The sequence below is a fragment of the Chelonia mydas genome, chromosome 5 (assembly GCF_015237465.2).
Source record: "Chelonia mydas isolate rCheMyd1 chromosome 5, rCheMyd1.pri.v2, whole genome shotgun sequence".
Taxonomy (NCBI): domain Eukaryota; kingdom Metazoa; phylum Chordata; order Testudines; family Cheloniidae; genus Chelonia; species Chelonia mydas.
Window position 1 is genome coordinate 95,737,709 of NC_051245.2, and position 15,956 is coordinate 95,753,664.

At 37.8% G+C, this 15,956-nt stretch overlaps 1 protein-coding gene and 1 long non-coding RNA gene across 3 annotated transcripts in view; one reads left to right on the forward strand and one right to left on the reverse strand.

Annotated features, from left to right (window-relative positions):
• C5H9orf85 (chromosome 5 C9orf85 homolog) overlaps positions 1–15,956 on the reverse strand; it is a 24,459-nt gene continuing 8,503 nt past the window's right edge. For both annotated transcript variants that reach the window (XM_037901838.2, XM_007065614.4), the window contains 3 exons: positions 8,626–8,732; positions 4,159–4,272; positions 1–3,456 (listed from right to left, as the gene is read on the reverse strand). In XM_037901838.2, coding sequence (XP_037757766.1) covers positions 3,264–3,456; positions 4,159–4,272; positions 8,626–8,732 — 414 coding nt within the window. In that variant the 3' untranslated portion in view covers positions 1–3,263. The remainder of the gene's footprint in view (positions 3,457–4,158; positions 4,273–8,625; positions 8,733–15,956) is intronic.
• LOC122465876 overlaps positions 5,167–15,956 on the forward strand; it is a 15,476-nt gene continuing 4,686 nt past the window's right edge. The window contains exons 1-2 of the long non-coding RNA XR_006290999.1: positions 5,167–5,177; positions 6,822–6,828. This is a non-coding gene — a long non-coding RNA (uncharacterized LOC122465876). The remainder of the gene's footprint in view (positions 5,178–6,821; positions 6,829–15,956) is intronic.

Here is a 15,956-nt window from a genome sequence, read left to right on the forward strand (position 1 = left end):
TTTAAAAACATGTTTTTTTATTGCAGACAAATTAACTACAGGGAATCTTCATAACTCCAGCAGCTGGAGTTATGAAGTCAGAGTGTATGATTAATTCTCACACTACTTTATCCAAACCTGATGCTCACCATCAAATGAGCCTGGCTCCTGAACTCAGCACAACTCAGGATAAGGCCCCAAGTGATCTTTTGCACGAGGCAATCAGTCTTGTGATTGTTAACAGTGGTGCTTGTGCAAAGTGCAATAAAAAAATTGTCCAGCATCAAAGTATTTCCTCTGTGGTCAAGGCAAAGTTTAAACCCCCGTACATACCTATATAAAACCATCGAGAAACAGTATATGCATATTTGCAGGAATACTAGGTAAGACAGGAACTATCTTAGTGGAACAGACCAGACATTCATCTAGTCTTTTATTCTGAGTGGCTAGTATCAGACTTTAAAACCAGAAATGATAGCCTAGTCTCTCCTCCTGCACAACACAGGCCATAGGAGTTTCCTGCTTCAAGTTCAATAGGTATGATTCAGATAAGCACATCTTCAACAGACTTGATTTTAAGACTTCTGAGTGATGGAGAATCCATCACAACCCTTTGCAAGTTGCTGCAATGGTTAATTACCCTTACTGTTAAAATTCTGCACCTTATTTCCAGTCTAAAATTTGTCTGTCTAGCTTCAACTTCCAGCCCCTGGACTATATTATCTCTGATAGTTTGAAGACCCTTCATCAAAATTCTGTTCACTCTATAAGTACCTTTATAGGGATCTTAGCAAACAGTTATGGGAATGACAAGCTAAATAGACTCAAGGAGCTCACTCATGAGAGAGCATATCTTCCAATCCTTTAATCATTCTCCTGGCTTTTCTTTGAATCCTCTCTCTCTTTTTTGCATGAGATTACAAGAACTATTTCCCACAAACCCATGTTGATTGACATTAATTATATTACCCTTCTTTAACAGTGCCACATGAGCCATTCCATTATTTTGCCTGGGACTGTCAGACTTGTGTTATGAAGGAGCACCTATTTTACCTTCTCCAAGCCCCTTGTCATTTTTGCACTGGGATATCTATCATCCCCTAATCCTTTCAACCTCTCCTTGCATAGAAGACTTTTTATGCCTCTCCCAACTTTTCTCCTTTTCCATGCAATTCTCCTACTTTCCTCAAAACATTTTTTGGGAATCCAGTGTGGAGTTCCATGTATAACAAAAAAGCTCATCTCCTTCTCCAATTTAAAAATTACAAGTTTTGCAATTAGTTTCTGCATCAAAACTGGGTAAGAACTACAATAACCTTCTCCTTACCAACACCCCACACTATATGCTTTAGTGTCCAGTATCCTGTCTTCTGATTCCAGCACAGGTATGGAGGGACTATCTACTTTCTGTTTATAGAGCCAACTAAAATACCTGCTTTTACTCTGTCTTCTCATTTCTGCCCCCCCCCAAACCCCCCCACCAGAAGGTGTCATGGCCACACTGACTAGCTCGGCAGAAGTTACTATCCAATCCAGTAAGTCTCACTTCCCTACTGAGGAGGACAATGCAGTCTCCAAAGCACTCGGAGCTTTTAAAAGCATTTCCCTCTTTATACTACTACTTCCTCTCTTACTTGTGTTTAAATGCAAATTTAAACTATTGTTTAAACAGAATCTTCAAGTTAGGGAAGAGAACCTTCTACAAGGCTGGGAAATGTTTCCATACAATATAATGTGGTTGGCCACACAGAACAGGTTGGTTCTGAATACTGCTGCTCTTTATTCCTCATTTTTTGCCCTTTCTATGCTCAACACTCCCTGGCAGCCTGCATGCAATTTCTTTTACAATTTAGATTCTATGGCAATTGCTTGGATTAAAAAAATCCATGGTGTAGCAGTTCCCACCTACTGGGAGCCAGCCCTTATTGCCTTACGTGGGCTAAAAAAACCACACACGCTTTGGGCTCCACCTCCTAACTTTCCAAGTGGGGTGTGAGGAAGTTCAACCTCTGGCTCACTGCTACTATAATAGGACAGGGCATCTGGGATGGCACTTTGTTTGGTAGGTCAGTTGTGTACACTGAGCAAGGTCCCTTAGAACTGGGCAATTCTATAATGAGCCATATGTGGTTAATTTAAATGCTCTCTAGTGTAAAAATTTTGGTTAATACTTTGTCCCTTCTGGCCTTGGAATCTATTGCCATAGCAGATGAAACACTTGCTAATTCCAGCAGTATTTCAGGGTGCAAAGCACAAAACCAAGAGGTGCTACTGAATTCAAGTAATAAAAAGGTTATTCTAGTCCAATTAATTTAGTTAAGCATTCCCCATTCAGATGTTCTAGTCCATATTTTATAGTTATTTCTCCATAATGTAGAAAACTGATTTGCTTTAATTTCAGAAAGGCTGTTCCTACAAAAACACACGCGTGAACTAGACTAGAGTTCAAACCTGGCAACAGTGCAGCTGAAAAATAAATGCAGTTATATGTGACTGTCACTAGAGGACACTATTTATTTATTTCTCAAATCATAACGCAAACTGAATTAGAAATACAGCTCAAAGGAAAAATCAGTTGTGTGAAACTATACACTAACCAAAAACAATAGGCCTGTGGTCTTTACACACCAATAATCTTCTAAAGATACAAACTTGTCACTTAACATTTTAAATGTTAATGACATGACTTCAGTTGAAGTACTATTGCTTATGAGAGGTACCCTAACAGCATACAGATCCTCTATTTACGCACAAGAGATGAGCAGCAAGTGTGGGGGTAGTGGTAGTACTCCACAGAACCCTGTTCTGGAGCATATTAAAACATGACTAAGAAAGTAGCTTAGTCTCTAGACTCATTCATTAGCACTATTTTTGACAGTTTACCTTTCCTTCCTGTGCTAGGGCCATTTGTCCATAATACTTTGGCCTGAGATCTGTAACTCACTTTGCACAAACAACAGAATAGTCACCACATGACGACAGACATTTCCGATCAGGATGATTTTTAAAACCAGTGACCTGGAAGTGGAAAGGCTCCATAACTCCCTGTATACCAGAAATTGACATAATTTTTTCTTGCGGAATCCCACTCTTGCATAAAGATTTGTGATAAAATTCAAATATAAAATGGAACATTTATATTAGCAGTGTGTCAAGCACTCAAATATCAGACTGAACTGTCATAGTGGAAATACTAGGTAGGTATCACTTTGACTTTTTTCTTCAGTTGTACAGTCTCCTGACTAGAACTTTAGCCTTTCATATAAGATTCTACAGGAACAGTTTCAGACTTCTGTCCTTTCAAACTTCATATTTTTGAAGTGTTCCTCGAGCATGTCAGGATTCTTATCATCCATGCCATCTAAGTCAATATCAAAATCCAGTTCATCTCTTTCCTCTGACTCATCTCTTCTACTGAGCGTTCTTTGGCAATTTCCAGTAGTCTCATTCTCCGTCTTCTCTGGTCCTTTACTGATCCTAAAAGGAAACACAGAAGTCTTATTTGACAGACCTTCAGGATCTAATTATTAAACTGGGAGTGGAGCAGGGGGAACTTTTGGTTTTGTGGTTTTAATAAAAATAAAACCACTCTATTGGGGGGGGGAGGGGGGACGACAGATCTATCCATCTATCTTCTATCTATCTAATCAACTGTTGCTGGCCATAAGCCACATACCAGCAAATTAATACATGATGCTCAGTAAAGGGAAACTGCTGGCCCGAGCAATAAAAACACTAAATAGCATAGCTGCTATGCTCTCTATCAACCCTTGTTTGGTTTCTTTTTTCTGCTTACTGTAATACTGAATAATCAGATGACAAATTAAATTCAAACAGTAAATTAGCTTGTGCATATTTTATGGTAATTAACTTTAGTCCATTTTAGAGGGCTTAGTTCCAAAGTAGATGCAATTACCCTTTGCAACTTAAAATAAAGTCTTATTGGGTCTGATCTCATTCCCACTAAAGACAATGGGAGTTTCACCCCTGATTTCTGTAGGACTGAGGTTGCTGTCTTCTACTGACTCCTGTCCCGATTACTTAAAGCACATACTAACATAAGGAAATGTGCCCTGAAATACAGCAGAACAATGAAAATTTCCAAACCTATTTTGTTAAAAGAATGCATGAGATACAACTAGCACAGGTATGTAATCAAACTTTCTGAGAAGTACTTACGGAACTACAATTTCTTCTTTCTTTCCACATTTAGCACACACTTCTAATTCACAAGCACAGGATCTGCAAATAATATGGTAAGAATCCTTTACAGTCTTTTGGAGGCACTTCACGCTATTAAGAAGGAAAACAATATTAGAATGATTGGCTAGTTAGCAAATTGGAATGTTCAATTAATTCTTAAAACTTTCCAATAACAAGCCTAATTGTTTCATAGACCCCCAAAGTGGGAGAAGACTACTTTCCGTAATAATAAAGTCCTATATATATGCCAATCTCATATGTAATATTAAAGAAATATGTTAACTAATTGACTGTACTATTATATTTCTCTAACTTTTTAAATGTCAGTTTTGGAAAATTAAAACAAAAGATTTTTTAATTATCAAAATGATAGAACACAGATCTCTGTAGCCACTTATTTGAGCAGGCTGTTTGGTTCACTAACGCTGTCTGTTGCTTTAAAAGCTGTACAACTTTTCTTATTTCTCTGGCTCAGACAAGATTAGTCCACGCAGAATATAGTACTAAGTCACATGTGCAATTTATAAATGCAAACTACAAATGCAGAGAGAACATTATATACCTTTGAATTTCTCAATGGACAAAAGATGAGTCCAAACCCACAAGAAGCAGTGTACTACTCCAAACATTTAGAGGCTTTGGTTGCTATTGTCAAAATAAAAATGATAGAGGACCTCTGGCCTGAAGGTTTGAATGACTCAAACATTCATGATGTATCAAACGTCTTCTCTTTGGACAAAAACAGAGAAGATATTCTGATGTAATGTAGTCAGGCCCAAAACACCACCCTGAAAGCCAGCCCTTCTCAGCACTTGAAGGATTCAAGCATACAGCTTCTTTCACAGGGGGTCTGGCAGAGGAAGCCAAAGAGGCAGGATACCAAGTCATCAGATACTCCTCCAGGTCTTGGAAGGACCAGGTGGGCTAGTAATTAACATCTTGTTGGGGCAAGAGGACTACTTTTTTTTTTTTTTGAACCACAACTTTCATTCACAGTCTGTTGCGCTAGTTTCAAAGATTGAGGAAAGCAAGAGCAAACAGTTCAAATAAAGCTAAAAACACGACTAAGCAAAAACAACAATTTTAACTTAAACACCAATAGTCTTTCCTGAAAAACTAGTACTATTATCAACCTGAGGAAAGGCTGGTGAAAAGAGGAACTGAGGGAATGGTCAGAAGTGGACACTAGAGCACAGGTGTGGTGCCTAGGGCAAAGATCTTTAGCATCCACACTCATAGGAGCCCTGAGAATAAAGTCTAGGCTTTCAGACCCAGGGCCCATGGACTTTAATCCCACTAACCCTGGGCTTACATTGCAGGGCACCAGATCTCATGGAGCTTGAATGTATAGTACCAGAGGATAAACTGCTCTAAAAATCTTCTGTCTTCTAGGTAATGTCCTAGAAGAGGATATGAAAAGCTCAGCCTGTAGCAGCAAGGTTTCTAGGTGTACACTCACCCAAACCCTGCAAAGTTTCCAGCCAAAGACATGTCATTCATGCAAAAAGGTTCAAGGAGAACGAAGTACTTAACCTACACACTCTTACAATGTTCAGTACTATCTGGTTTCTACCACAACTCCCTCCACTCTTTGTCTCGCCTTACTCTAGACTACACTGTGCTTCAAAGATAGTGATTCATGGATGTCCAACTCCTCAGGACATTGAAGTGCACAGGTGTCATGGTAGGATAAATCTCCAAGAATTTATAAGCCATTCATGTACTGTCACTGAGCGCTTTCGTTTCAGGAACTAGCATGATTAAATGTAATGTTTTGAATTTAAATTAAAACTTGAAAGTTTTTCATGAAAATGTCCAAGCTGTCTATTTAACTTTAAAATGAAAGTGGATTCTATAGCACTGAATATTCACTTTCAAAGTGAAAATTTAAAATTAAACTACCACTGAAGCCAGGAAAGCCATAAGAAAGCTTTGGGAACTAATAATGTGATCCAAGCGTCAAGAGCAGCCACTACTGGTATACTTTTAGGCTTGCAGGGGGGAGCTGCTCTCACTGACAACAAAGCAAGTAGAAGGCCAACTACAATAGTCTTCACTGAATCCTAAACTGGCTCTTCAGAGCATCCCTACCCCTGATGAGGGCAGCAGTGGGATATGTCCACTACCTGCCTTCCATTCAGATTTATCAGTAGCCAGACTTAGACAGAAGGTGCAACAGGCTTTCCTCTTTTGGCCATGAGGCCTGCCTATCCCATCGCCGTTAAAGGAGCTCAATTTTTCTAGGATTGTTCCTTCTGGAAAATAGCCACAGAATTAAGCCAAAGATTTATTTTCAAGATTTTTTTTTTTAAAAGACTTTTGTCATTACACAAACTCTCAACATCTTCAGCCCCTTATGCTTTCTGTTGTGGATGGAGGTCACTCACTGACTACCTGTTCTCCCTCAGTTAGCCTGGTCCCCTTGTTAAGGGATTTTAGAGGGATTAGGGATAAAAGCATGGCAGGCTAGAGCCTTGTAGGAAGCTCTCAGTATTGCCTACCAGGCTCCTGGGCTCAGCCAACAGCACCCCAAACAGACCATACTCTAAACTGCAAGCAAACACACAACAGACCCCAAACAAATGTTTGTGGAAACATTTTCTTTGGTTTCCATTTGCATGGTTTCCAAATTATAGTAGAACCTCTGTTACAAACAGCTTGGGAATGGAGGTTGTTCATAACTCTGAACAAAACCATATGGTTTTTTCAAAGGTTTACAACTGAATATCGACTTAACACAGTAAAAGTAAAGTTAAAAACAGAATGTCAGTTTGCCTTCAAGTTTGTTTGCTTTCCCAAATTGATCAAACATCCCACACACCCTTAGTAATGCATGAAGTACCCCTTGTTACTATGAAGCAATTGATATTTTTTCACTCCGGTTTTAGTACTTGGAGCTCTAGGAGGAGGCTATAATAATTCTGAAATCTACAAGTAACATCCACAAAAAATTAAATGGTACAAGCTGCCAAAATCTGCAATGAAGCAACTTCAGCAGACACATGGGAACTGCAAAATCAGCACAAGTGTGTATATGTACTTTTTTGCAAAGTAGTGTTTTTCAACAGCTTAAGTTTAGAACCGTGTACACCAGTGTATAATTGTATGAAGTGGTTTCAACTGAAGATGCTAATCTCCAGCTGAGACTGGGCTAAATCTGAATTTTTCATAATTCTTTCATAACTGGATTTCTAAATACTAATCGCTATTTAAATTTAGAGTTGAGTTTATACCGTTGTTGTAAAGTATATATACACAAGGTTCCAAACATTTCAGGGGTTGATCCTGAAAGGCCCAATAGGCAATAATTTCTATCAAAAGTATCACCTCATGCTCCTTTCTGCCTTTGAAACATTCTTACTTCTCCCCTGCCTCCCAGTTACTGTAATCTTAAATGTTCCCCCATAACACACATCGGTGCAATTCCACCAAAAATATTCTTAAAACATTTCTTTTTCTTTTAATCTGTTTAATGTGACCTGCACATCAGTAAGCATTCTATTAGCTAAAATTATATATTTTGGCCTGATCCTGCAATTAGATCTACATAGGCTGAGCTCTGCGCCCTCACAGAGCTTCAGTGACATCCATTTATAAGGAGCAGTTTGTAATAGTGGCAGCCTTTATTTGTATATGTTGAGAATAAGGAAGATCTGATAAATGCCAGAACCATCTATTCTATCTCAGCTACTGAAGAGAATTTTTGAAAATAAAGTTGATTTAATGGTCTTCCATCTCCATGAATGACTACAAAGATCTACGAGTGAAAACGGTTTGTCACCTGCATAGAGGCCATTCGTATTTTATACAATACATTGCTATGAAACAAAACACTTTATTTTAAAGCCTGATTACAAACAAAAGTTCTGCCTGCATTAAAAAAGTGGAATTAAGCCCTAAAAGGGTTTCTTTAGGCCCCTGTCCAATAGCTGTCAGATACCTATTCATTTGGTGGTACTGAATGAGGTTCGATAGGGTCCAAGATTGAAAAAATAAATTCATCTGGTTAAAAATTCCACCCCTTTCCCCCCCAGTTTATCTTGTGTACTGGAAAAATAGAGATGTTTCCCTGTCCCTGACTGACTTTGCAATCTTGGGACAATCACTTATGTTTCTGTGCCTCAGGTTTGTCTATTTAGAGGATTAGGATAATTAGGTCCCTCACAAGCACTATGATGCATAAGGCTGTTTAGGTATTTTAATGAAAGGTGCTATATAAGTAAAAAAAAAAAGACACCCAATGGTTTGCATTTTTAAAAAGTAAAAACAACATTGTAAGCTTTCCTAGAACTTCAGACTACTGAATTTAGAGCTCAATACAATAGGGATTATATCTCTTCTACACATGAAAATGAAATTCCCAAAAATGGTAATACACCCCCCCCCAAAAAAAGAGGTGTACAAATTATACAGTGATTAGCTGTGAAGTAATTGTTGACTCACCATTTCTTCGGTTTTGATAGTGGTTTGTATTTGCTGAATTTTACACGCCACTCCAAGACCTCCTTACAGTGCTGACACACTCCATCATGAAGCTTTGCATTAATTTTCTAAAAAAAAAAAGTTGTGCTTGAAGTGTCGTCTTTTATAAACCAACCAATTAGCAACTATTCATCAGTTTAGTTTAAAAAAAAAAAAAAAAAGCCTCTTATGAAGTAATTCCACCCATCATCTTTTGATATCCTGCAGCTACAGTACTGGGGGAAGATGTATTCTAATGGCAGTGCAAGAACAAGGAGTTCATCTATTTACATGTTCTTATGTTAGTAATAAAGAGACTGAACACTTCCAAGCATTCCTAAAAATCAGTAAAGGTAAATGTTGCCAGAGTACTTCCATTCAGAGTAAAATGCATGTGTTTGGTACAGAAATGGAATTTGAGAGACCAGCTTTGCTCACTGAAGACCGTTACAAGTTTAATACCTATAATTTACACTATATTAGGCTTTAGCAATGATAATGTGTATTAAGTGGGTAGCCTCAAACTTTTTTCTAAAAGCACAGAGGAAATGGAAGTGCGACATCTTATACCATCAGGAGGACACGATGTCTTCCATATTATGAACTTCATTCCTATAAAAAGTTCCCTCTGCTTTCCTTCCATATTTAATTTCATTTTTAAGAAGGAATGAATCAGTTGAACTAGAGCAGTGTTTCCATGATGAGGGAAAGCTTAGTATAGGTACATGTTGCAAAAGAAAGTTGTCCTATTCACTGAATTAGGTGAGAATACAGTACACATGAAACATCACTAGTTGCCCTAGAAAATAATTATCCAGGGCATAGGAAACCTTGGCTTCCTTAAACAGCTCCCCTTTCTTAGACTGAATCAGGCACATTCTTTATATTCATTCCTTCACCTTGGACTGTCAATGACATTAATTCTGGTAATGACATCGATCCACTAAGAACTGAACTGAGAAATCAAATCTGTTAATATTTTTAAATGGAGAGACTGAATAATGGGTATTACACAGAAGTATGCTACTTATTTCTTGTTCATGAGTAGTTTCATTATAGAAGCCAGTCTCCATGAAAGACTGACAACAGATTTTCTTATCTTTTATGTTCAATAAAGTGTCAATACTATTTCTAAACACAAGAGTAAGATATCATGTTTGAAATATTTGAGTGGATAATTATATTAGCCATGAATGCTACAAGCTATATATAGTGCAGTATGGCTAAAATGAAGAAAACAATGAAAAATTTAAGGTTTTTTTTCAGAATATTGAACACTTATGCTTTTGAATAGTTTTCATATGTTTGCTGTAAGCAGCTTCAAAAGGAGACAATGGCAACCATTTAAATGACAATTGCTAGATTAAATTATATTAAACTGGAAATAATGGCAACAAAGTCAATTGACTATTGAACCACCTCTAAATATTACAGTTCAGAAGCATCTACTCATGATGGAACAGAAGAGCACATCATCGGTCTCCCCAGTGGAGCTATGGAACAGTATCTCTAGCCTGGGCTCTTCTTTCTTTCTACCTGCTTCTATTTCATAGAGCGCACTAGTAGAGCTTAGAGCAGAGTTCTCACTCTTCACAGCCTCCGCCAACAGAGTGAAAAGGATCCTATTGTTGTTTCTACTGTGATAGTGCCAAGAAGCCCCAGACCCACTAAAACTGCCCTACTTTAGACAGGGCGTGTAAATGACTGTTCTCTCACATAAATGTATATCATGCCAAAAATGTGAGGTTATAGAAAGCGGTATGCTATGTTGAAGAATTTCTTGCAATAGTAGTATTTCATAAAGCAATTCAGATGTAGTAATTGTTCCCCAATCTCCCTGTGTCCTCTGCCTATTTTAAGGTTTTGGGGTTGTCTTGTTTTGGGGTTTTTAAAGTAAAAATTGGGTACTTCAGGGTCTCTATGTTCCAAGATATTACCATTATAAAATGGAAAGATGGGCATAAGTGACAGACTTATACAATTTAGCCTCTTGGTTTCATCCCAGTAGTCACAAGGTATACATGCCTTTTCTCCATTTATGTTAATTCACAACACTAGCTGTGTATGCACATGTAATGATTTTTAAAATGAGGTAGGCCTAGAGTAGCTGTCCTGGTAATAGGCACAATATAAAATAAATAGCTATTAAGTTCCATTATATTAGCTATAGTGCCTGTCATCAGAATAGCTACTCTAGGACTACACAATTTAACATTTTGTATACTTCTTTCAAACCACCAACAAATTCTACATTTTAATATTACAATATCAAGCACTCAAAAGTTAGCAAATGCCCTAATTAAGATTGCCTGTGCATATTATATGCATTTTGATTCAGTCCTTAAATGACATTTTTATCCCATGGGACCTGCTGCCTCATTCAGTGAATGGATAGTTATTCAACTCCCCACCCCCTTAAATCCTTCATATAAAATGTGTGGCCCCTGGGTAGGTCTTAATGTATGCCATCCACACCTTATGCTTAATACAAAGTCTTTAATTTCCTCATTGAAGTTTTCTGTGGCAGTCCCACATAGTAACTGAGTGCATCACAAAAAGTAATTAATTCATCTTCACAACACCCCACTGGTAAGTAACTGGGATTATTCTTTTTATAGCTGGGGAACTGAGGCAGAGTAAGGCAAAAGTAGTCAAGAGTCCACTGTTTTGGTGGGGGGGGGGGGTGTCTAATTTGAAGATGGCAATGGGCTGATTTTTTTTTTTCAGCATACTTAACATTTTTATAGCACTCTAATATGTTCAAAGCCAGACTCCAGCTATGATTGTGAGAACTCACCACTTCTGTATATCTGTCCCCAGATGTCTCAAGGTGACCCAGAAAGTGAGTAACATACAATTCGTGGTCAACTGAAAAGTTCAGTTTAAATGATTTGCCAAGCATCCTAATGGAACTCTGTGATAGACTCAGGGATAAAATCCAATGCTCCAGGGCAACGTTTAACTGCCTTAAGCATGAGACTATCCTTTTCTGACATTTCACTACCTCATTCTCATATCTTTCAACTTCTGCAACATGACATGGTTCTTACAGACAACTGCCTCCTTTACTACACAATTCTGCTTCAACCCAAAAGCACAGTCCATCCTGCACACTGAGCAAGGCAAGGGTTCTGTGGAAAAACAGTATCCTGTAACTAGTAGGGTTGCCAACGCTCCAGGATTGTCCTGGAGTCTCCAGGAATTGAAGATTCATCTTTAATTAAAGATTATCATGTGATGAAACCTCCAGGAATATGTACAACCAAAATTGGCAACCCTAGTAACTAAATATTATGTATCATAATGCATATGCACAAGGTGGGACTGAAGTAAGGTTGCACAAGTTGTAATGAGTCACCTTACCTGTGGGGTTAAAATATTAAATATGTAGAGTAAGTTGTGTATTCTAACACTCATCATTTAATCTTCCATACCTACCTACTTAAGATAGATGTCCTTGTTAAGAGTGCAAAGTAGTAGTTTCCTTAGTATAGGTTGTTCGATCTTTTAATAAGCCTCAGGATGAGTGCATGTCCATTTTATCTACTCTATCGTCAAACTTTCAGGAATACCAACTCTAAGTTCTTAGCCATTTTTATTCTACCTGAATACAAGAAGCTTTCCTTCCTTCCTACCTGCTTTAAGCCCAATCAATTTACTTAGTAGTTTTGAATATTTTTGCAAATATTCTACACTATAATAACCCCTACCTCTTTAGTAACAATTTTTCCCACAGTCCTGCAAACAAGTTGAGAAATAAGACCCAGACAGCTATTTCCCTTCAGTCTTCCGTTGCAACTGACCAACTGGAAAGTACTCCCCCACACCCAAAATCGATTCTATTACTATTCATATCTCCTCCTGATGGGTACAATTCTTGGCTCCCCCACACATCACAGATGTGACCTAGAGGCCCTACCCTTGCCTTCATCTCCTCGTCCTTTTGCCTGAGGCCTTATTTACTTTGGGAAATTTGTATACATGGTGATTGTTTTGGACTGAGGTAGCTCCACCAGCTGTAAAAGTAATCTAAACAAATGTAGATAAGAAGCTAATGTTTTTAGTCACCATGAAATCTAATCCATTGTTTTCCTTGGCCTCAGGCTGCCCCAGACACAAACTTTGAACCATGATATCTAACTATTCACTCAAGTCTTCAGTGCTGATTCCCTCCTAGAATTGCTACCTCTAAACTTCTTAAAAGGGGACTTGGAGTGATGGCAATGCCTCTTCCTCTACTTTTCAAATTTTTTTTTAAATGGAAAAACTTTTCTGTGCCAAGTCCAAAAATCCTTGGCTTCCCAGATCATGCTCCCCCTACCACCTCAAAACAAAAAAACCTCTCTGAACTGGATTTTAACATGCTCCAAAACAGGACTTAAAGGGACTGGAGCCACTCCAACTCCACCCTGGAAGCTGTAAGTTTCTTACATCTTCACAGACTGGAGGTTACTTGTGATCCTTGCAGGCCCAAGTGGTGAACTTCAGGCGGACTGAACATCTGGTGAGTAAATGCTCCTCACCAATGCATCAAAGGCATTATGTATAGTAGCCTTACAGACATTTGTCTCACATGAAGGGCAGTTCTTAAACTCAGTCTTTCCCCCAGGATCTGCCATTACAGCTGAAAAAAATATCATGGAGTTAGAAGGGATTGTTCCTATGCAAATGAGAAACACTTAAATACTACAGGTTTTAATTATAATTATGCAAATAACTACTGCAGCATAAAATGATTGGAGAATGGACACATCTAAGCAATTCATCTAATTGTCATGTTTGGATTAACTAAAGCTTTTCAGGCCTGATCCTGCTCAACTTAAATCAACATCCATTTCACCATTCTCTTTAATGGAACTGCAACTAACCCTTATTTTCTTAACATGGAATATATTTGTATTTAAGTATCTATTATATACAATGGCTTTTTAAATTTCTGAAAAGCAGTTTATCTATCTTCATTCTACAATTAGCTTTCCACCTTAGTACAGTAAACATAAAAACTTGGTCTCAAAATATAGTGGGTTTTTATTCTAAACTAATTATATTAGTGGTGCAGGCAGCGCCACTTATAGTCAAGTTTGCCCGAAACTTCACATTATAAGACCTAGCTTTCAGATGCTTCCAACTTTGCCAAACAAACCGATAAGTCTGTTTTCCATGCTGAGTGTTTGCCTAAGGCAGAATGTTTTGGAAAAGTTTCAACTAAGAGTTCAGCCATTTCTAAGATTAGGGAAAAACAATATTGTTCAATCAATGTTTTTTTTTTATTTACAACCGTTTCATTGAGAAGCTGTAGTGCTTTCATGCTTTGGAGCATGTACACAAAATCTGGCAGAGCATTTTAGTATCATTAACCATTTTTAGTATGTTATGGAGGTACAACACTACACTTCTGAGTTGAAGGAAGCTCATTATTGTTAAGCAGTGTACTTTTAAAAAAGGAGTCAGCCTCTCTTACAGATACTTCACTAATTTCCAATAATACGCTGTGACTGGTACTGGAAAAAAACATTTATTACTGGAGTGATGACAAAGATCAGCTCAGCAATGTGTAATGTACTTGGAATGCAAAAGGCCATACCCAAGAGAATTGCAATGCATGTAATAATGCTGAAGAACACATACTTTTCCAAGTACTAGTTGGAAATAATTCACAGTTGATGGATAAATACCTGTTTGTGAAGCTATGAGAAACCCTGAGTTCATTTTAATGGAGACATAAAGCACTGAACACTATAATTACCAAACAAAAGAATGATGCTCATTTCCTTTTGGTAGCAGGTTTCCTGTATTAGCTCTGTTCGTGCAGAAACCAACTGGCGTACAGCAATGAAAGCAATCAGCATGTTGTATATATTTTTTTCAATTCTGAAGTACATTTAGTTTTATACAAGTAACACAGGCGTACCAGTTAAAGAAACTCTTCCCCCATCCCTCCACTTCCTTAGTGGGTGCCCAGCCCTGCCCATATTAGTCATAGTTTAACTTTTCCTTTTTACACTGAAACTCCAAAGTTCACCTTAAGTTAAGATCAGGTGACTGGCTCACATGACAAAAAAGCTATGCCTCATATGCCCAATCTTCTGCATTTCCAGCAACATATGCTTGAATAATATGAAACTACAGAGCTCCCATCTGAGGTCCTCTCCCACAGAGACATGCACTGAGGAGTACCAGTGATTTTTATTTAAAATGAACAGTACACATGAGAACCTTTAATAAAGGGTAATATAAATTTAATGCAATTGAATTTTGTTTTGCAGCAAATCGCTTTACAATTTGAAGAACTAGTCCAACTTCTTAATAGCTAAAGTATCATTAACATTTGTCTAATTACCTCATCTTCACTGGCATAATTAATATTTAGTTATATTTGAAGATTCCTTTTTCTTTTGGATTTAAGATTGGCATTCAACATGTGTGTGATTTCTCTGACATTTGATACTCCATTCAAAGCTTTTAAAAAAAGAAACTCAGGAAAACTGACCACTGTTAATAACCATTAACAATTTTCAAATATTTTTAGTCAACTTATGATAAAATACTATGGAAATAAATGCATGATGCCTAGACAAGAAAGTAATTTTATCACCTTGGGTCCCTAAAACACAATACCACTTTTTTTTTTTTTTTTTTTTTTTTTTGAGTAGAGCAGATTTAAAGAGTAGAAGTAGTTTGGAATATGGGCAGGAAAACGTTTTCAACAGACTGAGCAGTGCAAGTGGAAACCCCTACCAGACCTACAGTGAAACACATGAATAAAGAGAAGAGACCTGTATTATAAAACCAAAGTGAGCCCACAGATGTGTAGCTGGATTTGCAGTCCATGAAAGGGAGAAGCAATCCAAAGCTTTGAAAATCAAAAGGGCAATTTCTGTATCGGATTTGAAATGGAAGAGAATAGCAGCTTGCCTGTGCTTGTAAGTCTGTCTGTCCCCTGTCCTCTGATGCCTTGCCAGCATCTCCTATGCCATTCCAACCTGTTGTGTTTGTGCAGCAGACAAAGTGAAATGTAGTCATCTGTAAGAGGGCTGGGTTGAGTGGAACCACAAGAGAGCTAAACATGTGGGAGCAGTTGCCAGCTACTGTATGTGTTATTTATAGGACTTCTGGCTTTCGAGGTTTGTTAGTTTCACTTTTGGGTTTTTTTTTTTGTTTAGCAATTTTGAAGTTTTCTGTAGATGCCCAAAAATCAGAGGGTTTTGGAACTTATGTACTGTATTGAGTAATGTCTTCGTAATATTCTCTTGTGTGCTTTAACATTACTGCTGTTTCAAACAGCACTATGTTGAAGTGCATTTGGGAATCTC